The 26,045-nt window shown below is 55.5% G+C and overlaps 1 protein-coding gene across 3 annotated transcripts in view; it reads left to right on the plus strand.

Annotated features, from left to right (window-relative positions):
- Nucleotides 1-26,045, plus strand: part of RAMP1 (receptor activity modifying protein 1) — a 54,228-nt gene that overhangs the window by 17,756 nt on the left and 10,427 nt on the right. For all 3 annotated transcript variants that reach the window (XM_042950709.1, XM_042950708.1, XM_042950710.1), the window contains exon 2: nucleotides 263-401. In XM_042950709.1, coding sequence (XP_042806643.1) covers nucleotides 263-401 — 139 coding nt within the window. The remainder of the gene's footprint in view (nucleotides 1-262; nucleotides 402-26,045) is intronic.

A 26,045-nucleotide genomic window follows, 5' to 3' on the forward strand; every position in this document is an offset into this window, starting at 1 on the left:
AGGGGAGGGTGTGCAGGGAAGGCAGGGGAGGGTGTGTGGTGGGGGGGGGAGGCGGGGGAGGGTGAGGGGGAAAGCAGGGGAGGGTGTGCGGTGGGTGGGGGAGGCAGGGGAGGGTATGGGGGGGGTAGGCAGGGGAGGGTGTGCAGGGAAGGCAGGGGAGGGTGTGTGGTGGGGGGGGAGGCGGGGGAGGGTGTGCAGGGAAGGCAGGGGAGGGTGGGTGGGTCCCAGAGAGGCTGACAGTCCCCTGGGCCCTTCGTTGCAGTGCATCACCTCCTCATGGCCACGGCCTGCCAGGACGCCAACTCTGGCGCTCTCCTCCAGGAGCTCTGCCTCACCCAGTTCCAGGTGGACATGGAGGCCATCGGGAAGACGCTGTGGTGCGACTGGGGCGAGACCGTCAAGTGAGTGTCGTGTGGCCCCTGGCGGGAGGGACGTGGCTGGGGCGGGAGCCACAGGGTCTGGTGCAGGGAGCCCGCTCGCGGCCGCGGTGAGGGGTTCTTCGCCAAAGTCTATGGTGGCGGAATGTGGCCGTGGGCGAAGGAGGGCGCCAGCGATAAGCGAGTGGGGGCGGGAGGAGGCCGTGTCCACAATGACCCGGGGCCGGGACGGATGGTGGGCCTTGTACAGAGGGAGCTCCGGGAGGGAGGGTTCCGTCTGGGCCATGTCTAGCTGAGACGCTCGTGGCCCATCCACGTGCAGGCGTGCGGGGGACAACAGAGAGCACCGTCTAGTGGCCGGGGGCTGAGTCTCGGTGGCAGGAGCCCCAGCTTGCAGGGATGGCTCCGCTGGTTCCCTCGGTCCCGTGGTCAGGCTGAGGCTGTTATTCCCACCCTGTTTGGGGCTCCGAGCTTCATCGACCCTTCATGACCTGTGAACCCCCACCGAAGACAGCTGACAATTTGCCCCTTCCCCTTTGTGACTTCGGTTTTCCTGCCAAAGGGCCCTTCTTCCCGCCTCGCTGGGTTTATCCAGGGCCCCAGGCATTCCTCAGTGGGGTCGGGGGCTCTCCCCACCGGGGGCCCAGGCTCTTGGTGTTCTGGACCAGGAGCCAGAACTTGAGCATGATGGAGGAGGCAGGTGCTAGCATCAGAACAGCCTGTGCTTTCGGCTAATTGGCCTTCTGCCTCAGCAGAGGGATTTGTGTTTAAATTAAAGATGGCACGTTAATACGATTCAGGGAGGACACAGTGGGGTCCCCAAAGAAAAGCACTCTCCCCGCTTATCTTGAGTAAGTGACCACGGATTGGTGTGGATGGCCTGCACACGGGTGGCCCAGCAGCCGACGGGTAACGCGAGTGGTGTTCCCAAAGAAGCAGGGGTGACGTGGTCTTAGAAGTGGGAGCCACCACAGGCAGTCCCCAGTAGCTCTCTGGATACAGACGGGAGTAACGATCAGTCAGGCCAAAGAAAGTTTTCCATCCTTCGAGCCGCGGGGTAAAACAAAAAGGGAATAGAGGCAGGGCTGAGGGTGACGTTGCTAGGACATTTTAAGTTTATTTGTTTATTTATTTATCTATTTATCTATTATTTATCTATCTATCTATCTATTTATTTATTTAGAGATAGAGAGCAAACAGGGAAGGGGCAGAGAGAGAGAGAGTCCCAAGCAGGCTCCACACTGTCAGCACACAGCCCAACACAGGGCTTGAACTCACAAAGTGTGAGATCATGACCTGAGCTGAGATCAAGAGTCAGACACTTAACCGACGGAGCCATCCGGGCGCCCCAGGACATTCTTTTATTTAAAAAGAAAATCAAGATCTTTGAGGGAGCTGGAAGCAGAAGGTCTCATGGGAACGCTATGTCAGCACGTCAGCTGAGGCCTGCCGGCCCGGGTCTGTGGTCAGCAAGATAAGAGCCTGGAGAGAGGTCCGAGTCCTAGTCCCTGGAACCTAGTACACACAACGTCACATGGCAAAGGGGAGGTAGATTACAGATGGAACTAAGGTTGCTGAGCAGGTGACTTTGAGTGGGGAGATTATCCCGGATTATCCGGGGGGGTCCGAGGTAAGCACAAGGGGCCTTAAATGGTCCCAGCGAGGCCTTTGGAGCAACATCAGACTGGCTTTTGTGTCCTTCTGACGCACCCTCCTGCCCATCCTTCTTTGAGCACCTCCTTACTTTCTGGTACCCCAAGATTTTCCAGGATCATCATATACGTTTTCTGCCCCCTTCCCCACTCCCCAGAAGCAGCGGTTTCTTCAAGGAAGCCCTGGTTTCTTTTATTAAAGAATGTTGTTTAGGGGCGCCTGGGGGGCTCAGTCGGTTGAGCGCCCAACTTCGGCTCGGGTCATGATCTCACGGTTTTGTGAGTTCGAACCCCGCGTTGGGCTCTGTGCCAACAGCTCAGAGTCTGGAGCCGGCTTCGGATTCTGTCTCATTCTCTCTCTGCCCCTCCCCGATTTGTGCTCTGTCTTTCAAAAATAAATAAATGTGGAAAAAAAAAAAAGAATGTCATTTAGGGGTGCCTGGGTGGCTCAGGCAGTTAAGTATCAACTTCAGCTCAGCTCATGATCTCGCAGTCAGTGGGTTTGAGCCCAGCGTCGGGCTCTGTGCTGACAGCTCGGAGCCTGGAGCCTGCTTCGGATTCTGTGTCTCCCTCTCTCTCTGCCCCTCCCCCACTCGTGCTCTGTCTCTGTCTCCCAAAAATAATAAATAAAAACATTAAAAAAAGGTTTAAAAAAAAACCCAAACTATGGAACTTGTTAAAAAGAAAAAAGAATGTCGTTTAGAAGCCAAGATACACACACACACACACACACTCTCTCTCTCTCTCTCTCTCTCTCTCTCTCTCTCTCTCTCATGTCAGGAATTCACGTGTAACCAGGGAGACCTTACAAGCCCTGAGAGAAAACATGGGTGAGGTCTCCTGGAGCCTCCGTGGGGGGAAGGCTGAATAACAACGATATTTATATATTGTTACTGTAATAACAGTATTGATTTCAAGGAATCGGTTTATGGTTTATGCGACTGGGGAGGGGGGAGGGTCTGGCAAGTCCAAAATCTGCAGGCCAGGCCAGCACAACTGATGCTGTAGCCCTGGGGGGGCAGAGTTTCTTAACTTGCCCCAACGTAAGGCCTTTCAACTGACCGGATGAGGCCCCCCCACATTATCAGGGATGACCTCCTTAAAGCCAATGCATGGGAAGCAGGTCTCCGAAATTCCCCAGCAATGGCCAGATTGGTGTGAGATTGAATAACCGGGGGGTGTCCCCCGGCCAGGCTGACACAAAACCGACCGTCACACTGTGCTCTGTGTCACAGCTGTTCTCAAAGGTGGGTTCAGAGAAGCGTCGTCTCCCCTCATCCAGACTCTGGCCCATTACGCCCACCCACCGCCACCCACTCCCCGTGGGCGACCAGTCTCTCTCGTTTCTGCGTCCTCCTTGTATTTCTTTTGCACAGGTCAGCCGGTATACGAATTTTTCTCTCGCATCCTTTCTTACGTGGAGTGTATTTTACTATAGATATTTTTTTTGCACTTTGGTTTTGTTTCCTTTTTTTTCTTTTTAACCTAACAGCGTATACTGGAAATTAATTCTTACCAGTGCATGGAGAACTCCCTCACTCATTTTTACAGCTGGATAATATTTTGAGAGAGAGGGCGTGCATGCACGAGTTGGGGAGGGGCAGACAGAGAGGGAGAGAGAGAATCCCAAGCAGAGTCTGCACTGTCAGCGCAGAGCCCGACGTGGGGCTCGAACCCACGAGCCGTGAGATGGTGACCTGGGCCGAGAGCGAGAGTCAGACGCTCAACCGACGAAGCCGCCCGGGCGCCCTGCCTCGCCTCGTCTTCCAAGCACTTTCCTGTGGAGAGGCGTTTGGTGTCCCCGGTATTTTCCGATTTCAGATAGCGTGGAAGGGCACAGTCTCGAGCACCTGCACCTTCTTGCTGCTGGAGCTGTACCTCCAGGGTGGTTGCCTGGCATCAGAACCACGGGGTCCGAGGCAAGAGCACATTTTGGGAGGCACTGCCCGTGTCCCCCCAGAGGGGCTGCGGCCTCGGCGTCCCCACTGGCGGTGTGTGAGGGAGCTTCCCCGCCACCGGCCGGCGCCCTGCGTGGTCAGGCCTGCGTCCTCCCCACCCGATCCGCGAGAGACGCTGTCGCCTTCCTCCAGCGACGAGTTCACCTTCTGGAAGTTTAAGGGCCGTTCATCGATCTTTTCTGTGAATGCTTGTTCGTGTCCTTTCCCAGTTTCTGGTCCTTTGTAAAGAATTACTTTATTTTATTAAATGGATTTACTTTTAAGTAAATTCTATGCCCAGCGTGGGGCTCGAACTCACGACCCCAAGACCAAGAGCCAGCCGGGCGCCCCTGAAGAGTTCTCTATGTTAGAAGAGACATTAGGACCGTTGTCTGCAACACACGTGAGATGTGTTCTCCCCGCCTGTTAGCTGTCTTCTGACTCTGTTTCCCATGTCGCTGCTGCCCCGTCATCTTGTTCCCATCCAGCTGTGTGCGTCAGTGTTTTATCACCCCTGGGTCTGAGTCACGGCTGGGAAGCCTTTCCCCACACTGAGGTTCGAGAGGAATGCCCCGTGTTTTCTCTTCAGTCGCTGAGCCATCTGGACTGTATTCTGCGGCGAACCACAAGCGAATTCTGTCTTTCTCCAGATGAGCTGCCCAGTTGTCCCGTTTATTAGTGAGCCCGCCTTTGCCCCCAGTGAGTGGAGATGCCACTTTGTTCTATGTAATGCCCCTCTACGCTTTACACCTTCATAAACAGTCCGTGTCAAACCTTCTTCCTATTGCCTGCCTGTGCGACATCAGTTTCTTCTCCAGAACCGCCAATGGGACTTCACTGCCTACCGACTGCTCACTTACCACATTGTTACAGCTAGTGTTTGTTAAGCACCTACGGTGTGCTGGGCGCCGTGTTAATCGGTTAACACGTGTCGTCTCACGGAAGTAAGCAGCAGCCGCGGGAGGGCAGAACACTTGTAATCCCCACTCTGTCTGCCCAGGGTCACAGCTGGCAAGGTCTCTTGGGGTCCGGAGTCTCAGCTCTTGACTCTCCCCAGGGGCACGAGATGGCCCACTCCTGGTTCTCAAGGGTGGTGTGGCGATGCTCTGTCTTCACAGAAGTGGGCAGGGGGAGCGGGTGAATGACGGCCTTTCGTGGCCATCTGAGCCCCTGCCAGCATCCAGGGGGCCTGGTGAGGTCCGTCTGCAGTGGGACACCAAGTCTGGTTCTCGAGCCAAGGGCAGACTTTCCAGAGTCCCCTGGAGCCGCAGAGGTCTGGGGCAGGCAGGCTTGTCCGAATGATTGGGTGGAGATGAGAGGAAGGACCCAGAGAGAAGACCGGGCACGGCCGGGAGTGGGAGAGCTGCATGTACGGGCCGGAGAGCCATCAGCATGAAGAAACACAGTGGCCAGCAGACAAGCAGGACCCCGAGGTGGAGGGCCCACAGGCGGAGAGCCAGACGACAGGCTGGTCCCAGGGAATTCTCCCAGCCCAGGCTGGAGGGCTGCAGGCCAGGCAGGTGTGGGACAAAGGGGCAGGTGCGGGGAAAGACCCCTCCCTCAGCCAAGCGCAGCTGGCGATGTCGGTGGGATCAAAGCGGCAGAACCGGGCGGTCTCTGGGCCTGGGATCCAGGCCCAGCCTAAAGCTGGGGGTGGACACCCCTAAAGTCAGGAGGCCAGAGGTCCCCAGTGCCTGCTGCCTGAGGTCATGGCTGTCGTAGCAACTGGGCTGGGCCCACAGGTGACTGTGATCCGGCAGAGGGAAGTTCTGGATTCTACTCTGAAGTCAGGGTTTAAAGCAGCTGCCGAGGACACGTGCCTTCCCACCAGGTGACAAATGCGAGAGAGGCAGGCTTCCCCAGCATGCAGGGTCCAGAGAGACGTGGAGAAGGCCCCCTGCGGGCACACGGGGGGCCGGCTCGTGCTGGCTGGCGCTCTGGCTCCCAGGCTCCCAGCTCCACCTCAACCCTGCTTCACTTAGGACCTTAGATGGAAACACTGGGTTATTTCCAAAGTACTTCTCAGCAGCACTGTGCCTCTTGGCTCAGAGATAGAAACTTCTTAAGAAAAGCGAAGGGCTCACAAGAGCACTCAGGCCACACTCCAATAAGAGGACAGTGACCTGCTGTGGAATTGTGGGTCTGCTTTGTTTCAGCATGGAGCTGACCCTGGGACCAGGGCTGTCCAGCATGGTTCTGCACGTAAATGGGTCCATGACCCCGGACGCCGACCCCCGCTCCTCCAGTGGGAGCTTGGCTTGGGGCTGCTCCTGAGTCCTTTGTTTGGAGATGCTCGGGATTTTTCAGGCTCCCCTGGTGTCTGACCTGTCCCCGCACCAGGCCCACTCAGGGCAGATGGGCTCCGCAGGGCGGGCCCAGCCCGTGATTCCCAGGGGCCAGCTCATTAAACTGCAGGCCCGGTCTGCCAGTGGAAATGTAATTTAGAGCATTAACTGGGAAGATAATCTAATTTGGGGAGCTACAGAGAACATGGGAAAATGTGTCATCAGAAACTCTCATTTCCAGAGAGGTTCCTGTGGGTTTTGGGGAGGGAGAGAAAGAGCGGAACAGAGAAGGAGAAGAATCTCCAACATGAGGAACTCAAGTAGAAACTGGTTGTTTTTAAAGTCCCCGCATGTGGGATTTCCGCCCCCCCACCCCCCAAGACAAAAACTGCTGGTGGCTTCGGGAGGCCGGGAGCCCTGTCCTCTGCCCCCCTCTGAGGCATCACGGTGTTCACAGGAAAGATGTCAGAGAAACAGGTGTAGCAACTTCCATGATCTTTCATCAGAGAACCAACCTCACCCTCATACCCGTCCAGGCGCCCCTCCTGTGCCTGCCCCGAAGCGTGTGGATTTATAAATGCCATCTGGGTCGCCTCAGCACACGCGATCTCCCCGGCCCGCCTCCCTGGGGAATCCCTCCCCGCCGTGCTGACCCTGCGCTGGGCACAGAGGGCCCACTGGCCAGTTCCGAGGAGGGGTCCCCAGCCCTGCCAAGTGGGGAGTGGCCCGGTGTGTTAAGCAAAGGACACAGAATACGTGTGTCCCCGGCCAGTGCTGGGGATTCTGCCATGGGCACCCCGCCTAGGGACTCCAGTCCCCGGACAGGGCCCTTGACCCACCGCGGGGTCTCTCCCAGGGCGGCTGCCGTTCCCTCTGTGCCTCTGGAACAAAGGGCCTTCTTTGCGGCTCCCTTAAAATCGCCGAGGCAGGAAATTCTTCAGGACTCAGCAGTGATATCAGGACAGCTGCTTTAGTTTTGAATTGCAACAGGAACTGAAAGGGAGGCATCTTTCTGAAATCACAGAGGTCTCTCTGGGGCAGTGGCTGGTGTCCTCTGAGGGATTCTGGTTGCGCTCGGCCCCTCTCGCCAAGGCCTGGATGGGCCATGCCGCGGGCGCTCGGCAGGCCGTTCTCCAGAACCTGCGTCCCACCCACTGGGAGCTCCCGGGGCTCCATCCAGTTCCCTCGGGGGTCTGTGGGGCCGCGCGCCTGCCCTGGCCCCCAGAGGCCCCGGCACAGGTGCCCATCCCCCACCCCTCTGGCCGCCTGGGTGGGGGGAGTCCTTCAGGTGTCTCCAGCCCGGGCGCTGGAATCCTGACTTCCGGAGGCCTGCGTGCCCCGGCTCGCCCTGCAGAGGCTGGTTCTGCCGAGGCCCTGCCTCCTGCTGCCCGGCCGGGCCTCAGCCGGGCAAGAGGTGCAGGCGCAGCTTTCCAGGGCGCACTTGGGCCAGGGTGTGTGCCGTGGTCCGTCACAGCTCTGCGCACCTCTGAGCTGCTTGCCGGGTACCTTCCCCTCCAGCCTTCTTGGTGCCCGGCCGTGGAGGGTGGGACGTTCTCGTGTTGCTGGTGTCAGCAGCAGAAGGGAAGGACCAAGGACCCCCCGCCCAAGCTGGGCCCGGAGCTCCCAGCGCCACCCCTGGAATTTGTTAGGCCCAGGCTGTGACAGGGAGGCATGACGGGACTCAGTTTGCCGGGTGGGCAGAGGAAAGGGGGGGAACCCTTTTTGTCCACCCTGTTCAAAGACAGCTCCTCAGGCCCCCACCTAGGTGGGCGTCTTAGCAGAGCTGCTGGGGGCGGGGGGGAATACCGTGTGCACGACCCCACAGCAGCAACAAGGGGGCCTTTCTGGGGGGGAGGGAGGCAGAGGCCTGCCAGGCCCTTCTACCCTGGGTCAGGCGCTCAGCTGCCGGTCCTGGGGGAGCAGACGGAGGGCCGGGCCAGTGGGACCAGTGCTGTGGGAGCAGGGTGTACTGGAGAAGGAAGGATTTGTCTCGGGCTTTGTGCGCCCAGATCTGTGCCCATAGAAGAGCACGGTAAGGGGGCGGAAAGGTCTGGAAATCCACTGTCCTCCACCATGCCTGCAGAGCCAGCCCTGGGCAGGCAGATGCGGGAGAGGGGTCATAAGGACACGAAGTGTCATAGGGACACGCTCGGGGGAGATCCTCAGGTGGCTCGCAGCCCCACCCTGTCCCAGCCGCATCATCTCCCGGCAGCCAGAGGAATTGTCTTCACTTGGGGGGGCGGGGAGCCCTCACGGACAGCGGCAGCATTTCGGTCCGGAGCTGCCTCAACCGTGTGCCTGCCTCGTGGAGGGTTCTCGTGACGGTGTCAGAGGGCCTGTGCCTGTCCACCTGTTGGCCTGGAGGTTTGGGGGAGTGGGAAGGAGGAACCCCACTTCCTGCTTGAGAAAGCTCCTGGAAAAATGTGTCTGCAGAGGCCACAAGCCAGGCAATCCCCCTTGCGGTGGGGGGAAGCCAGGAGCTTCCGCTGGCCACACCCAGGGGCCACGGCACCGTCCTCGGCTTCCCTTCATGTCCACCGCCCGAGTCCTTCTGGCCCCGGGAGAGGGCACAGATGCTTCCCCGGACACGTGTCTGGGATGAAGTCAGGCCTGTGTGTCAGTGTGAAAGGTCAGCGGCCGGGCAACACTAAGCAGATCCTGGCTGTGAGCGGAGCGGGCAGGTGGGACGTGTCCTGGTGACGGGAACTTGTGGCCATATCCCTTCCACCCCCGCCTCCGCCTTGGACACGCTGCTGTGACTCCCCACTTCCCCACGGCCAGGAAAACCCCAGACACGTCCGGGCTGTGCAGACAGGAGTCTGCTGTCCGGGGCCGGGGGGCCAGGCTCGCTCACACAGGGCTCCCCGGAGCCCGCTCACAGGCGGCCCCCCCAGGGCCGTCTACACTGAGGGGCAGGGTGCGCGTGGTGAGAGTGATGAGAGGTAGGGGTGCAGCACAGTGGGTGTCACAGCAGATGTCCCCTCCTACTGCCGACCCTCAACCCAGTGCTCACCCTGCTTCCAGGGTCTCCCAGGACCCAGCCATTCATCAGTCATTGTGTTGGTGGACATCTGGCTTGGGGCCAGTGACGCTCAGACCACTGTGGGGGCCTCCGGGGAGCTGTGGCACCAGGCGGCAGCCCTCCTTCTCCGGGCAGATTTTGAGGACAACCTCCCCCAGGGCTCACAGGACTTCAGCCCTGGACGCTTATGCACAGGATGCCCCCGTGGCTCCCACTCTGGGAAAGGTGCCTCTTAGGTCTGAGTTCCCTCTTCTCCCAGCTAAAAAACGGAGGACTCACTTTCTTAAAAACACACCCCTTTTGGGGCACCTGGGTGGCAGTCAGTGGAGCCTCTGACTTTGGCTCAGGTCAAGATCTCACAGTTCGAGATCAGTTCATCATGATCTTCCAGGTCGAGATCTCACAGATCTCACAAACTCCGTATCGGGCTCACTGCTGTCAGTGCGAGCCTGCTTTAGATCTCGATCTCTCTCTCTCTCTCTCTCTCTCTCTCTCTTTCTGCCCCTCCCCTGCTCTCTCTCTGTCTCTCTCAAAAGTAAATATTTTTTAATGGTTTTTTTTCACGTATTTTTGTCAAAGAGAGAGACAGAGCATGAGCAGGGGAGGGGCAGAAACAGAGAGGGAGACGCAGAATCCGAAACAGGCTCCAGGCTCTGAACTGTCAGCACAGAGCCCGACACGGGGCTCAAACTCACAAACCGTGAGATCATGGCCTGAACCGAAGTCGGACGCTCAACCGACTGAGCCACGCAGGCACCCCAAAAACAAATGAACATTTAAAAAAAAAATGGGACGCCTGGGTGGCTCAGTCAGTTGAGCATCCGACTTCAGCTCAGGTCATGATCTCATGATTCGTGAGTTCGAGCCCTGCGTCGGGCTCTGTGCTGATGGCTCAGATCCTGGAGCCTGCTTCGGATTCTGTGTCTCCCTCTCTCTTTCTGCCCCACCCCCGCTCACACTCTGTCCCTCTCTCTCAAAAATAAATAAACATTTAAAAAAAATTTTTTAATAAAAAAAAAAGAAAGAAAGAAACACTCTTTTTGAGTAGCAAGAGAAGGTGAGTGTACCCTCACTGCCCGGGCCAGGTGGACGTGGCCTCGCTTAGTGGCCAGAAGGCCAAGTTAACACGCCCTGGTGTTCCCACCCCAAGTCTGTTGAGCCTTTACCAGGTCTTTGCGATCTTTAATGATGCGGCTGTGAGAGCTTTGGTACATACGGCCTTCTGTTTTGAACTAACTTAAGAATTCTTGCAAATGGACTTACGTGCCGTGGACGTTCTGTGGTTCTCATAGGTTTTGCCCCGTTGCCCTTTGAAGGAATTGTACTCCTTTCTGTTACCAGCCGCATATGAAGGCGTTTCCTCACATTCTCATGAGCCCTGAGTTTGCACAGATTTTCTGTTGGCAGGTGTACGTGAGATTTCCTCTTGTCCCATTTGCCCGCCTTTGGCCGTTGGGAAGGCGAAGTGATTCTTCTAGAGTTGTTTTGCAATTTGTTTTTTCTCAGGTGCAGATCATCTGACCATAATCTTTGCTACTTACCTTTTGAGTCATTGGGAGTCTTTTAAGTCTGATTTTGCAAACTCTCGAACATGGTAGAGGTCAGCTGTGTGTCATTTTTGTCCTAATCATCTTTTCTTCAAGTTTCGCTTGTGTTTATTTTGGTGACGCTTGTCTCCCGTGTTTGATTTAGTTATGCAGTTCACGTGTGTGCCCTCGCTCGCTCCCCAGAGGTCTGGAATTCAGGCACAGTCCTGTCTGTTGCAGAAATTCAATTGTCGCAATTCCAAGGGAGTCACATGGCCACGGTATTATGATCTGTTTCTGTTTAGTCATTATGTGTTTTGAAATAACATTTATCTTCTTAAACACGCTAAGTAGTTACATTAAGACATGAATAAAATTTACTTCCTCCCTACCTCGATTAGGCTAACATAATTTGTTAAATAATGTTGCCTACCTCCATAGTTTGGTTATGCTTGATTTAATACTTAGTATGTTCTTGTGTGCATTAGAGTAATTTCAGTTAATGTTCTACAAAAAATTTTAATGCTTATTTTTAAGAGAGAGAGAGAGAATGAATGGGGGAGGGGCGGGGGGGGGGGGGTACACAGAATCCGAAGCAGGCTCCAGGCTCTGAGCTGTCAGCACAGAGCCGGACGTAGGGCTCAAACTCACGAATGGTGAGATCATGACCTGAGCTGGTCCGACACTTAACCGACTGAGCCACCCAGGCGCCCCTCAGTTAATATTTATGTATGTCTTGGGGCCATCCACCCCCCTTCGATCGCCATGGCCCTACAATATTTTCTACAATTTAGAAGACCTCATTCTCTCTTTGTGTGTTCATTCTCGTTGTATTTCACATTACCTTCTGCTTTCTTTGATGCGTTCTCTGCCTATTTTTCCAAGAGAACTAAAGAACCATTTTGCCAGATTCCGTAAGAAGTCACATTGAGGTTCTAGGTGAGATGGCCAGGCACCAGCCAGACAGCTAGGGAGGTGCTGTCTGCAGGAATCCTGCCCATGAGGAGCGTCTCGGGGGCCCTGTGTCCTGAAGAACACAGCAGCAGGCCTAGTCAGACTGTTCACTACCTTCCTGTGCCGTCTTTTAAATTTTTTTTTTAATGTTTATTTATTTTTGAGACAGAGAGAGACAGAGTGCAAGCGGGGGAGGGGCAGAGAGAGAGGGAGACACAGAATCTGAAACAGGCTCCAGGCTCCGAGCTGTCAGCACAGGGCCCGATGTGGGGCTCGAATTCGCGAACCGCGAGATCGTGACCTGAGCCGAAGTCGGACACTTAACCGACAGAGACACCCAGGTGCCCCGGCTCACTTCTTTTTTAACGTTTATTTATTTATTTTGAGAGAGAGGGAAAGAGCTGGGGGAGGTGCAGAGAGAGAGAAGGAGAGAGAATCCCAAGCAGTCTCCACAGTGTCAGCACGGAGCCCGATGCAGGGCTCGAACTCACAGACGGTGAGATCATGACCTGAGCTGAAACCAAGAGTCAGACACTTAACCGACTGAGCCACCCAGGGGCCCCGAGAAAGCCCACTTTTTTTGTGTTCATTATTATAGGTCTTTAGAAAACAGACTATGTCTTGCATTGAAATGTCTTTTAAAAATGTTTGGCTTTCACTTTTATCATTTGCCTTCCCCTCTTTTTACCTTTTCAGAAAAATATTTGCTTCTTTCGCGAGGTAGAATTTAGATGCTGACGACATCATTTTTTCTCACCCCCCCCCCTTTTTTTTTTTAACATAATAAAGGCATTTAAGACCATGTTGTTTCTCCCTCGGGACCTTCTTCACCACTTTCTGCAGGTTTTGAGATGTCTGTTTTCTCGTTGTATTTTCTTACCACACGGTTATTGTCTTTCTTGACTTTCTCCTTCAGTTTTTTCTTTAGGCAGGTGTATTTTAATTCTCAAATGTTGCATTTCCATTTGGTTCTTAAGCTCTTCTTCTCTTGATAGAGTTATAGCACACAGAGTGAATAGTTTCTACTTTGTGTTTTTGTTGAGATTTTCTCTCAGATCTCTCCCACTAAGACCTTCTGTAAACACACCACCAAAACTTGAAAATGAAAACGTTCTGTTCTTTCTATTTCATCCCCCCCTCCGAAGCAGTGATTAATGCTGCACTGTCGTGCTATGCAGCTTCTTTACAGGTTTCTGAACTTTAAAAAAAATTTAATGTTTGTTTTTGAGAGACAGAGCGTGAGTGGGGGAGGGGCAGAGAGAGAGAGGGAGACACAGAATCCGAAGCAGGCTCCAAGCTCCGAGCTGTCAGCACAGAGCCCGACGCGGGGCTTGAACCCGCGAACTGCGAGATCATGACCTGAGCCGAAGTCGGTCACTTAACCAACTGAGCCACCCAGGTGCCCCTCTGAACTTTTTTTTATGTTTACTTGTTTATTTTTGGGGGTGGGGGGGGTGGAAGGGGCAGAGAGAGAGGGAGAGAGAGAATCCCAAGCAGGTTCCATGTTGACAGTGCAGAGCGTATCTCGGGTCTTGAACTCACGAACCACGAGATCATGACCTGAGCGGAGCTCAAGAGTGGGATGCTTAACCGACTGAGCCACCCAGGCGCCCCTGAACTTTTTGCATATGATAATGCAGTAGTGGATTCTTCAATCCTAATCGTGTCGGCATTGTTTCCATTTCGCTTTTCTGGAAGGCTTTTATGCATATCTTTCGCTCTACTTTCATAGCATTTAGACTCCACGTTATCCTGCTGCTGCCATCGACTGGGAAACACCGTTACAGTTCTAGGCACACGTGATAGTTTTTGCTCTACGTTATCCTTTGCCTCGTGTTAGCACAGAAGCACTGGTCTGTCAGCTCCTCGAACTTTGTCGTTCTGTGTGACTTACGTCTCTTGCCAACAGCTTACTGCTGGATGTTACGTTTTCATATAACATAGAGTTATATATGTTATATAAACTCTATAGAGTTTCATATAACAGAGCGACAAGCCTTGTACCAGAGAAAACGACATCGTATTTGTCCTTTCTGTTCGATCTTCAGGCACGCCGTTTTTTGTCTTGATTTTTTACATTTCCACCCTGATTTCTTTTTTCTTAGTATGGTTAGAACATAATGTCTCTTCTTTTCTCTTTCAAGTGAGGTTGACAACTGGAAAACTCTTTTTCACTCAACCAGCCACGAAATGAAACACAGATCCTCTGATAACGTGTCGCTTTTCTTACCGTGTCAGACCACGTGCTTTGGCCTCCCCTTGGTGAAGGGACCAGAATCCCTGGGTTTTGGGCCTCCTCAAATTTCGCTTTGTGTCTGTCTCTCTCTCTTCTTTGATTTGAACTAATGTTCTAAGACCCGGTTTTTCAGGGCACCTGGGTGGCTCAGTTGGTTAGGCACCTGACTTCTGCTCAGGTCATGATCTCGCTGTTCATGAGTTCGAGCCCTGCATCAGGCTGTCTGCTGTCAGTGTAGAGCCCATTGGATCCTCTGTCCCCAGCTGTCTTCACCTCCCCTGCTTATGCCCTCTCTCTCCCTCTCTCTCTCTCTCTCTCTCTCCCTCCCTCTCTCTCTCTCTCCCTTAAAAATAAACATTTAAAAAAATAGTAAAATAAAACCTGCTTTTTCCTTCCTATCCTCTATTTTGCTTTTATTTTTTACACTGCGTTGTTCTGACTTTTGTCGGTAATAACGCTGGTCTGAGAGGTCTTGGTTACTGACATCTGCAAATAGCCTGTTAAGTCAAACACGTCTTACTATTTTTAACCGCTCGTTCCCTTTCACGTGTGTCTTTTAAATTCAGGCGACTATGTGAAGCAAATCCTAGAAATAAAGCCTTATGAGTAATCCATTCCCGGGAGCGAAACATTTCTACGGAGCTTTCTTTCTACATGAGTGACAGCTTGGCGGGGGGATAGATCTGTGATGAGCAGCCTTGTTTTCTGAAGCTCGCATAGCTTTTGTTCTGTCGTCTCTGGGTTTTTATTATGTGGTCAGAGAAGGCAGAGGGATTTTTACTGATTTGTTAAGTGTGGCCTCTTCCTTCCAGAGTGCCTGCTTGCAGGTGGCTGGACCCAGGGACCGGGAGGGGGCAGGGAGGGCGTGGGGCGGGCAGGATGTGGACCCACGGCCCCTGGAATTAGGGACCGCCCTCGGGGAGGCTCTGGGAAGCTTTCCAGACATACCCTCAGACCCTGGGCAGCCAAGACCCCCAGGGGCACAGGCTGACGGGCAGTTTCTTTGGGTGCAGGCCGGGGGAATGTCAAAGACCCCCTCCAGAAAGCCAGGTGGGGTGCAGGTCCTGTGACATTTATTTCTCTGTGTTCCCGTCCTCCTGGGGTTCTGGGCTGCTCCACGGTCCGAGTATGTCTCCCAGGGTGATTTTGAATCACAGAGAAGCACCTGTGTGGACAGCCCTGCCCTGCCCCCTACAGTGGGTGTCGCCCTGAGCTGCGACCTCCGACCTCCGTAGGATGGGGGCAGCAGGGGTGCGGATGGCGGAGCCTCCTAGACGAGGCAGCAAGTGGGTAGGGCGTGTGGGTGGGGGTGAGCCCGCTGCAGGGGCCCCTGTGGGGAGGGCAGAGCAGGGTCCCTGGGGAGTCCAGTGGCATCAGGGGGACAGAGTCTCTTGGGCAGGACAGGCAGAGAGCAGCGGGACCAGGGTGGGCTGCACAGAAGAGCCCTTCCCTCCAGTGGCCCGCGTGGCTTCACAGGGATAATGGCCCCAGGGTTTCGTGTCCAAATATAGCGTCCCGGCTGTCCGCCTAATCCTGGGACTCGGACACGCACACACCCACCTCCCAGCAAGGGTGCGAGCGGCAGCCTCACCTTCCTAGACCTGGTGTCTGCACGGGGGTCCCCGGTCTCACCAGGGGCCACAGCTCAGTGACCAGCCACAGCTCCCTAGTTCTCAGACGCCTGTCGGATCTTACAACTACAGCTATCTCTCTGAGCTGCCGGCCCCAGGAGCCCGGTTCCTGCCCCAGCCTGTTCTCCGAGGAGGCCAGTGCCCTCGCCCGCCCCGTGAGCCCTGTCCGCGGGGAGCCTGCCCTGGCAGCCCCCGGGGCGCTGCGTCTGGTGCCAGAGCCGTCTGCACGCGGAGCCAGGAATGGATTTAGAAACCTCTGCCTGCTCCTGGCTTGAGCAGAGGCACCGGGAGCTGCCGGGCACGGAGCCACAGAACAGGAGCGGAGGAGGGAGGCTGAGGAGGCAGGCCCCGGGTGGGGATGGGGTGGCCAGGACGCCTCCTCCCCAAAAGGGGCTTCTGGGGGCGAGCAGGGGAGACAGCTCCCTACGTGGAGGAGCCAGGCAGACGTGGGTCAGACCCCCGGGCCACCTCCCTCACTGCCACCTCGGGTCACCCACGCGGGTCACCTCGGCGGCGCCTGTCTTTAAGGAGAGGATAGGAACGCCGGCTCGTAAAGCTGCTTCTCGGATGGGATGACATACATGGGATGTATGTCCTAGTCCCTCCTGTCCCGTGCGGAGCAGAGAGCCCAGCCATCAGCAGTCCCGTGTGGAGTGTTGCCCTCGGCTCTGGGGGACGTGTGGGCGTCCACCCACACCTAAGAGGGTCCCCGTTCTGCATGCCCACGGCTCCCTGGATGGCTCCCGTGTGGCCTCCTGAGTTGCAGGGTGCCCATCGCCCAGGGAGACGAGACTGTCCCCGGGGCCCAGCAGCACGTGCTCCCGGCAGGAGCCCACGGCCCCTTGTGCACAGGCTGACCAGCCCGGCCACAGCAGGACAGCTGGAGAGGAAGCGCCCGCCCCCACCCCCCGTGCATCTCTGCAGCCCTGGGTCCCCAGCGCCCCGTCTCCCAACACGGTACCTGCAGCCCCCACAGGCCCGCTCCTAGAGCCGCAGGCGCTTCTCTGCAGGCCGGTGAGTAGCTAGTGCTCAGTGTGCAGACCCAGCAGAGGGAATGTTGGAGCCGTGCTGCGGCCTGACTGGTGCCAAGCTCAGGAAACGGGGGCTCGGTCGAGAGCTGCCTGGTGTGGGGCGAAGCTCTGTCTGCCGACACTGGTGTCCCCTCAACCGACAGCAGTCGCCTTAACTGGTGACGTCCCCCCTCCATGGGTCTAGGGGAGCGGGGGGCCCTCGTGTGTGTCGCCTCCCTGGTCTCCAGCTCAGCCCTGGGGCCGTCTTCCCAGATGCAGATGGCACCGCTCAGGGACACCACGTCTCCTGCCTGAGGACTCACCGCGGCCTGGCGCGTGGCATCCTTCACGGGGCACCTGGTGGGGGTGGAGCCTGAAGGGAGCCGAGCCCCACACCCGCCTGGAGGAAGGGGTGCCCCTCCCCATTCCACACATGGCCCCACGTGGCCCACACACGTTGCTTCCAGGTGGCCTCAACCAGCCTGGATACAAAGCTGCGGAATCTTCTCAGGGAGTCTCCCGCTGCTCCCCCAAAGTGAGCCTCTGGGTTCCAGGTCCAAGGGTGGGCTGTGGGGCTGGCACGGGGACACAGGGCTCTGCACGTATGGACCGTGGGCCTGTGCTCATGAGACCTTGTGTTTGGGGACCTTGGGCCCAGCTGCAGACCCCGTGTCCAGGCAGGCATCCCCAGAGGCCCCCAGGGCTCCTCTGTCCCACTTAGGACCGCCCAGGGTGGCCCAGGCGGGAAGGGGCAGCACCCTCCTCTCCCTCCTGGCCCAGATTTGAGGAACCGGGGCTCCGGGTGGGGCCCGGTGAGGGCTGCAGAGTTGCAGGCACATCAGCCTTGGGCACTGAGCCCTGCTGTGCGCCCACACGGGGGGCAGGGTTCCACAGGGAGCCGAGAGGAGCTGCCCTGCCCTCCTGAGGTCACAGGCCAGCGGGGACACAGAGAGCAGGCAGCTGCAAGGGGCTAAAGAGGGAGGGAGCATCACGAGACCCAGAGGACTCAGCCGGGGCAGGGACCCCAAAAGTGCCAGGCCCGAGTCCTGGGTTTGAGGAAATACAAGTCCATAGGCAGGGGGCCAGGGACCCCAGACAGAGGGGGTTTCTGGACGGCAGCCGTGGACCTCCCCTGCCAGGCTGCTGTAGAAGCAGGCTGCTGAAAGAAGCCCTCTCCTCTCTAGAAGGGGAGCCATGAAATGCTCTCCCGCCGGTGGGGGGGGGGGGGGGGGGTCGTGGAGCAGGTCATTCCTAAGGGGGACTGGAGAAGCAGACAGAAACAAGGTGTGAGAGGGGACAGGTCCAGGCTCCCAAGGCTGAGGGTGCAGGACGCAGTGGGGGGGGGGGGGGTCACTTCCAGAGGAAATGCCCTCAGGGCCTTGTCTGTGCAGCAGCTTCCCAGGCCAACGCCCGAGCACTGACGTGAAATGCCCCCAGAAGCCTGTCTTTCGCTTCCCCATCGTGGGGTGTCTTGGGGGAGGGGAGAGCCAGGCTTCAGGCCAGGAGAAGAGAAGCCCAGAGCCCAGCGGGGTGGGAAGGCGGAGCGGTGGCCAGAGGAAGCCACAGAGGGCTGTCCCGTGTCTTGTTTTCCACAGCCCAAGAGCGGCGGGGTCCTTCCAGGCATCCCCCCCGAGCCCCGTCTGCTGACGCACGCCCTGGATGGGCCGCGGGTATTTCTGGAAAACTGTTGCCTCGTAGCCAGCAGAGAAAACCCCGGCCGGTTTCCATGTGTCCCCCTCTTCCCTGGAACCCTCCCGAGGCTCTTTGTTCTCTGCTCAGTCCTGTTCTTTCTTTCCTGAGAAAATGGCATCTGTCCACCTGGCTCAGCCAGTGCCCGCTGGTCAGGGGGGTTCGGTTTAGCCAGGGAGCTGGCATCGGAGATGTGACGTGGGATTTCCCTCCACCGTGCAGCGGGCTTTCCTGGGCAGCCTGTCGAGGCGTTTGCGTGCTGTGTGGACCGGAGCGTTGCTGCAAACCTCACAGCGTGGGCACGCGGCGTGCTGTGAGTCTCGGGCAGTGATGGCACTGCCGGTCCCCTGTGCCCCCTAGGGTGATGCGTTTGCCAACATGGGCGGGGTCCCTGTTCTACTAAGGAGTTACACTGTCGTAGGAGCCTCGGAAAAATTCATCTCAAGGTACGCATTTGCGTGCAACGGTAGCCGCTAACGTCAAAGCCTTCTGTGTCCGAGCACCCTGGCGGGTCAGCCCTGGGCCAGCAGGGAGGCACGACTTCTAGCGCTTGGCCTCGTTGGTCTGGCCTGGTTTGCTCGGATCTGTCTGAGCTAACTGGCCGAGGGAGGGCTCGATGGTCTAGCATCCACCTTCCCGCCTCCGGCTGCAAACCCCAGGCGTGCGGAGTGAGTTCCAGGGGCTCCGTTGACTCAGCAACCCCCCCACCACCCCCACCCCCAGCCCAGCACACGTTCCCAGGCTGGTGCCAGTGAAATGTTTTAAATCAGTGACCAAGACGTCCTTCTGCGTCCCCACAGCGGCAAGAAAAACAAAAGATGCCCCGTCCTGTGCTTCCTCCGGGCCGGAAGGCCGGCCTCCCAGCTGGCTCGTATGTGGGTCTGCGGGAAAAGTACAGCACGAGGACTTGCTTAGCCACCGCCAAGGCCGCTGGCCCCTCCTGTCCGTGGTCGGAGGCCCCTTGTAGAGACGAGCTGGCCTGGCATCCTCACTCCACGCCTGGCGCAGCCTAGGGCAGGCCGGGTCACCGCGTGGCTTTCTGTCACCAGAGGAAGTGGCCCCAGCCCCTCCCTGCTTCGGAAAGGCTCCACGTGACTTCGAAGTCTTGGGTGGGGGCCCCCAACACGAAAGGCGGAAACCACAAGGGAGAAGACAGGCCTGACCAGTTAAGAATGAAGGAAAGGATTCCTGCCTGTGATGAAAACGCCCCTAGGGTTCCAATCATACGATGTGTGCCCTCGGTTTGGGGAGGTTTTTATCACCTTGAGAAAAGAACCTGTTTGTCAAGGTTTACAAGGTGGTTTCTTTTTCATCAGAAGCGAATGTTGAGTCTTATCAAATGCCTTCTCAGCTTGTATTGGAACGGTCGCGTGTCCCTTGGACACGTTGAAGTGTGATTTTATGCTAAGTTTGAAGCATTCCCGAAATGAACGTGGCCTTAAGGTGCTCTGTAGGACTGGCTTAAATCTGCAAACATCCTCTGTCGTACTTTTGTGTCATTGATAAGTGAACGTAGAGGACATCTGTGGCTCCAGGGCACGTGGGCAGGCCGTCTTAAGAGGACTGGGATCAGGATTTGCTAACCCTGTAAAAGAACTGGGGAACCTAGCGTCCGCCTCTGTGATCTCGAGAATTTGAAAGAATTACCTGAGTCCAGCACCTTTTGTGGAAGTAATTCTCTAATAACATTTTTCATTCTTCTTCTCAGACTTTCTATCTTTTAGGTCTCTGTTTGGTCATTTGTAGTTTCCCAGAAAGCATGCCAACTCAAGGATTTCCCAAACTTTAACATACATTTTTTTGTATGTTACTCTCCTATACTTTGGGTAATCTCCTTCCGGTGGTTTTGTACATTGATGTTTTCTCTCTTTTTTTTTTTTTTTCAGACTATATTATCCAGAGATATGTCTGGTTTCATTGTTTTCTAAAGAATCAGCTATTGAACTTACGTATTCGTTTTACTTCTTAAAATATCACTAAATATTACTTTTTAACAATTATGAGTGCATTTGAATTATTTGCCCTTTGGAAAGTTTTATTTTGTTGTTCTTTTAAAAAATGTCTTGGGCGCCTGGGTGGCTCAGTCGGTTCAGCGTCCCACTTCGGCTCAGGTCATGATGTCACGGTTTGTGGGTTCGAGCGCTGCATCGGGCTCTGTGCGGACAGCTCGGAGCCTGGAGCCTGCTTCAGATTCTGTGTCTCCCTCTGTCTCTCCTTCTTCCCTGTTCGTGCTCTCTCTCCCTCTCTCTCAAAAATAAATGTTAAAATAATAATAATAATAAAATGAAATTTTAAAATGCCTTGATTTGGAGACTTCACGTATTTTCATATCATTTTGTGTAGTAATAAGATAGTTTACAACAGTGGATTTTTCTCATAATTTAGTTTTGCCTCCATCCCCTTAATTTTTACACATAGCACGCCATTGTTTTCTTAATAGTCTCTGATCGAATTAAGTTCTTGTTTGACTTCAATGTTATATGCATGCCCTTTCATTTCTAGAGACTTTGGGTTTTTTTTTTAATTTATCCTTTTCTTACTAATTTCTAGTTTTTAATATTGTAGTCAAAGAATACTGACTTAGAGTTTCCACTTTGGGAATTTGTTGTTTTTCTTTGCTGCCTAAATTGAGTCCGTGGACTTGAAAAGCTTGTTGACTGTAGACTAGAAACTTCACATGCAGTCCCTGAGTCAGGCTTCTTCACTTGGTACTGGTTTTAATTTGCTTAGTAGCCCCGAAAGGGGTGTTGAGGTCCCTAGCGTAGGGGTGCCTGGGTGGCTCAGTCGATTGAGCAACCGACTTCAGCTCAGGTCATGATCTCACGGCCTGTGAGTTCGAGCCCCACGTTGGGCTCTGTGCTGACAGCCCGGAGCCTGGAGCCCGCTTCGGATTCTGTGTCTCCTTCTCTCTCTGCCCCTCCCCCCCTCGTGCTCTGTCTCTCTGTCTCTATCTCAAAAACTAGGGGCGCCTGGGTGGCTCAGCTGGTTAAGCGTCCAACTTGGGCTCAGGTCATGATGTCACAGTTCATGAGTTCGAGCCCTGTGTCGGGCTCTGTGCTGACAGCTCGGAGCCCGGAGCCTGCTTTGGATTCTATGTCTCCCTCTCTCTCTCCCTGCCCCTCCCATGCTCATGCTCCGTCTCTGTCTCAGAAATAAATAAACATTAAAAGTGTATTTAAAAAAAAAAAAGTCCCCAACGTGAAGGCGTGGTTGACTCTGGCTTGTGCCGCCGGCACCTGTAAGTGATCTGTATACCGCGGGGCTCTCATACCGCTGTCTCCGTGTGAATGTCTCTGTGCTGGGCTGTGCCATGGGCACCCCTCCTGCTGGCCTCCTGTTCCATACCCTCTCTTCCTTCAGCTTTGGCTCCCCTTTGCCCCTGAGGTGACTCTGTCAACAGGGTAAGTGGGATTTGGTCTTCTTCTTACACTGTCCCCCTCCCCCCATGGTGCTTGCAGGCTAGTTGTTGAGACCAAGAGCGAGTGAATCCTCATGTGAATTAAAGTACAAGGACAAAGTAAGACATCTATGAAGGAAACCCCACTTTACCAGGAAGCCGAATGAGGTTGAAGCATCAAAAAAAAGGCCTTTTTGAGGAAGTGACATTCGAAGGAGGAGTAGAGTTGGCCTGGTGAAGATGGGGTTAAGAGCCTTCCGAGGAGAAAGAGCAGCATGTGCAAAGATCCTGAGGCAGAAGCACCAGCCAGTGTAGCTGGCCTGTGGCCGGTGAGAAGGAGAGAGGACATGGCTGAGGGTGGGGGCTACGTGAAGGCTTTTGAATTCAGCACAAGGAAGGTGCAAAGATGCGGATAGTAGGCTGGAGGTCAGGAGGAGGGCAGGGGTGAGACAGCCAATCATGGACTGAGCGCAGGGGTGCAGAGGAGAGGAGAAGAGGGAGGGATTTGATGGCTGCCCCTGACCAAGCTGGGTGGAGTAGAAGAGAAGGGGTGCAGAGAGGCCAAGGCCTCTGGCCCGAATTGTGAAGGAAGGTGGACGCTGGTGTTAGCAAGGTGGGTCACAATAACCCACCGAGGCAAGTCACTTCTGCCTACTCCTGGACACAGTGACAGGGCCACAGGAGGGCAGGGACACCCCTGGAGGAGGTGGGGAGAAGTCCATGACAACTCAGGGGCTGGGCAAGGGCTCCCAGGGGCTGGGAGCTGGAGCTGGGGGCACCGGCAACCTGGAAGCCAGGTGTGGTGACAGCTGGATGTGGACGGGACCCAGCTTCCGATGGGGGTGGGAGGGTCACAGCAAGGAGTCTGCGGAGTGTGGACGCCCCTCCCTCCGACCAGGGAGGTGGGGAGGACCGGGGAGCCTCTCCGGGCGGGCGAGGTCGCTCCAGGCGATGGAGGGGAAGCCTCAGGAGCCCGGATGGGGGGTCCTGGGGGATGTGACTGCACGGGAGGAGCTGACAGGCGGGAGAAGCGTCCCCAGGGGAGGAGACCACAGAGAGGAGGTCCCCAGGAGGGGCGCCATCTAGTGGCCTCGCCCTTCCTGCAGGGGTCCTGCTGGAACTGGAGGGGCCTGGAGGTGGCTGGTGGGGCGGGGTTAGGCACCCAGGGCTGCGAGCCTGAAGGGGGAGGTGCAGAGAGCGGGGAGGCTTTTAGAAGCCGGTTCTTTCCTGGCAGTCCCGTTGTTGGCTGTTTTCCATGATTAGAAATTCGCCGTGAACATCTTCTTAGACTACTTTTGTCTACATTTTATGTTATTAATTTCAGATAATTCCCAGGAAAGAAATACTGGGCCAAAGGGCATCCACACTTGTGAGGTTATTGGCGCATATCGCTGAATCGCTTTTCGGGAAAATGTTTACCGGTTTGTCTTCTGTTAGCAATGACACAAGGACCTGCGTCATCTCACGGTACCTTCCCCAGCGCCAAGCGTTATTTTTAAATTTGGACATTCGCTTCTTTGTTTTTCTTTCTTTCTTTTTTTTAATTTTTTTTTTAATTTTTTTAACGTTGATTTATTTTTGAGACAGAGAGAGACAGAGCATGAACGGGGGAAGGGCAGAGAGAGAGGGACACAGAATCGGAAGCAGGCTCCAGGCTCTGAGCCATCAGCCCAGAGCCCGACGCGGGGCTCGTACTCACGGACCGCAAGATCGCGACCTGAGCTGAAGTCAGACGCTTAACCGACTGAGCCACCCAGGCGCCCCTTTTTTAATTTTTTTTAATGTTTATTTATTTTTGAGAGAGAGAGCGTGAGCAGGGGAGGAGCAGAGAGAGAGGGAGAGACAGAATCCGAAGCAGGCTCCAGGCTCTGAGACACGGGCTTGAATTCACAGACCACGGGATCATGACCCGAGCCGAAGTTGGACGCTAAACCGACTAAGGCACCCAGGCGCCCCTCTTTGTTTTTCTTAAGAGCGGGGTTAAACTTTTTCTGGGCTGTGTATTAGTCATTTGTATTTCCAGAAGGGCTGTTTAGCCGAAAGCGTCATGGGTACGGCTCTGGGTCTCACACCCACCTGCCTGCCTCGCCAGCTATCCGAGAGCCTCCCCGCCGTGTCATCAAGCATTTTGACAGGCCTGTTGGGCCAGCACGGGGCAGTCACATTCACCCCCAGCTGCTGCTCCCCACGGCAGGTGCATGGGGCTGCGGGAACCCACGGTGGGGGGGAGGAGGGGCGCGTGGTCCCGGGTGGATGGGTGAAGCCATTGATGCGGATAAAGTGAACCTAAGTCCAAAAGTGGTTCCTCCTCGGATTTTGGATGCTTAGACTCAGGTGGCCTGGTCTGCTTTTGTTCAGGTTTGTAGAACGAGAAGTGACTACTTTATAAGCCACACGCCAGTTGTTCAGAAGGAAGGGATGAGGTAACATCCACTTATTGAGCACCTGCTGTATGTGGGGCCCTTGACCTCATTTCACTTGATCTGCCCAGTAACCCTGCCAAGTGGTGTCTTCATTTGCATATAAGGAGGCCAGGGCTCGCCCGGATAGGGGGAAGGCGATCCCAGGATTACTCGGGATAGGCGGCGGGGCTGGGATTTGAATCCAGGTTTTGGGGTGCCAGGGCCCCAGCTCAGGTACTCCACATCAAGACCAGTCAGGGCTACCTGGGGGACACCAGCGACCACAGTGTCCCCAGAGCAGACACCTTGCCTGGGGCAGGAGTGGGCATCAGCCTTCTTGCCAGCGAGGAAACAATCATAAGTCTTGGTGCCGGGAGCCTTGACTTGGGACCCAGACATATCGGAAACTCCCACCATCGTGTTCAGGAACATTCCAAGCAAAGTTTGCTTAAAGGCCCAGAATAGAAAGTCCTTGCCACACACACACACACACACACACACACACACACACACACACACAGGATAACTGTTTGGTTATGTGAGGACTGAAAATAGAGGGTTAAGGCAAGAATATTTTTCATGATTATTTTGGGCTCTTCAGTCAGTACTGTGTTCTTCTGAAGAGAAGAATGTCTACACTCTGAGGGGAATTCTCTTATCACCCCCTTGCTGACAGGGCTCCAAATATTTATTGAAAGTTTCAGCTGTCACTTCTGTATAAATAAACAGGATGTGGACGGCTGACTGCATGTTGGAGATATTTTTAGACGGCGGTGGCTTTGCAAAGTGGAAGATAACATTTCAAGGAGAAAGTGCCAGATCCCAGAATAGCCCACCCCGGGCGCTCGGCCTCCGCGTGGCCTCCGCGTGGGGTCTGTAGGGTCTCATCTCCTGGGTCAGGGGCTCCTCCCTCTCCTGGTTGGGGTGGCAATACCTCTTCCTGGGGGCGTCCCCGCTCCTCCCCCAGGCACAGAGGAGGGGGGGCAACGTTTAGGACGGCGTGTCTGTCCTGCCGAACCCCAGAAACTGCTGGCGGGCTTGGTGGGTCTGAGGCAGGGGAGAAGACGGGTCGTCCAGACCCGTGCTTGTGACGCGTGTCCCCGTAGCTCATCGACACCCAGCTCAGAAGGCTGGACTTTGGGCTTTCACAACACCTGCCACGTTCAGCCCTTACCATGGGCCAGGCACCTGATACGTGCTGATTCATTTCTTCTCACCGTGAGACCCAGCCTGTCGTGACTTCCTGTGGCTCTCTCCACTTCTGTTTTGACTTGAAACACGAGTCCTTGTTCGCCTGGGAAGACCGCACACCCCGTCGGGCACGGGTCCCACACACACCAGCTGCTGCCGCCTCGGCCCGCTCTGTCCCTCCTGGGGCCCCACCCTCCCAGCCCCCCCCCGACACCCCACGCGGACCGAAGAGGGCCCGCGGTCCCAGTGCACTCAGGGCAGTGACTCAGCGATTTGGAGACCACATAACAGGCGCTGCGGTGGAGGGGCGCTTGGCTGCTGGACGCACCCCAGCCTTTCCCAGCATCGATTGGATTTCTAGCTCAAAAGTCAGAACGTTCCAGAAAAGGATCTTTAAACATCTTCATTTTGACTGTATCCGTTTACTTCATCTGTTATACTCCTCTGAATGAAAAAATAACATTTCCGGGGCGCCTGGGGGGCTCCGTCAGTTGAACGTCTGACTTCGGCTCAGGTCGTGATCTCGCGGTCTGCAAGTTCGAACCCCGCGTCAGGCTCTGTGCTGACAGCTCGGAGCCTGGAGACTGCTTCGGATTCTGTGGCTTCCTCTCTCTGCCCCTTCCCTGCTCATTCTCTCTCTCTCTCTCTCTCTCTAAGTATAAATAAACATTAAAAAATTAAAAAAAAAAAAGAAAAACTAACATTTCTTAAAGCACAGACCTTCTGGCAATGAATT

This window comes from Panthera leo, chromosome C1 (assembly GCF_018350215.1).
Source record: "Panthera leo isolate Ple1 chromosome C1, P.leo_Ple1_pat1.1, whole genome shotgun sequence".
In the NCBI taxonomy this organism is placed as follows: domain Eukaryota; kingdom Metazoa; phylum Chordata; class Mammalia; order Carnivora; family Felidae; genus Panthera; species Panthera leo.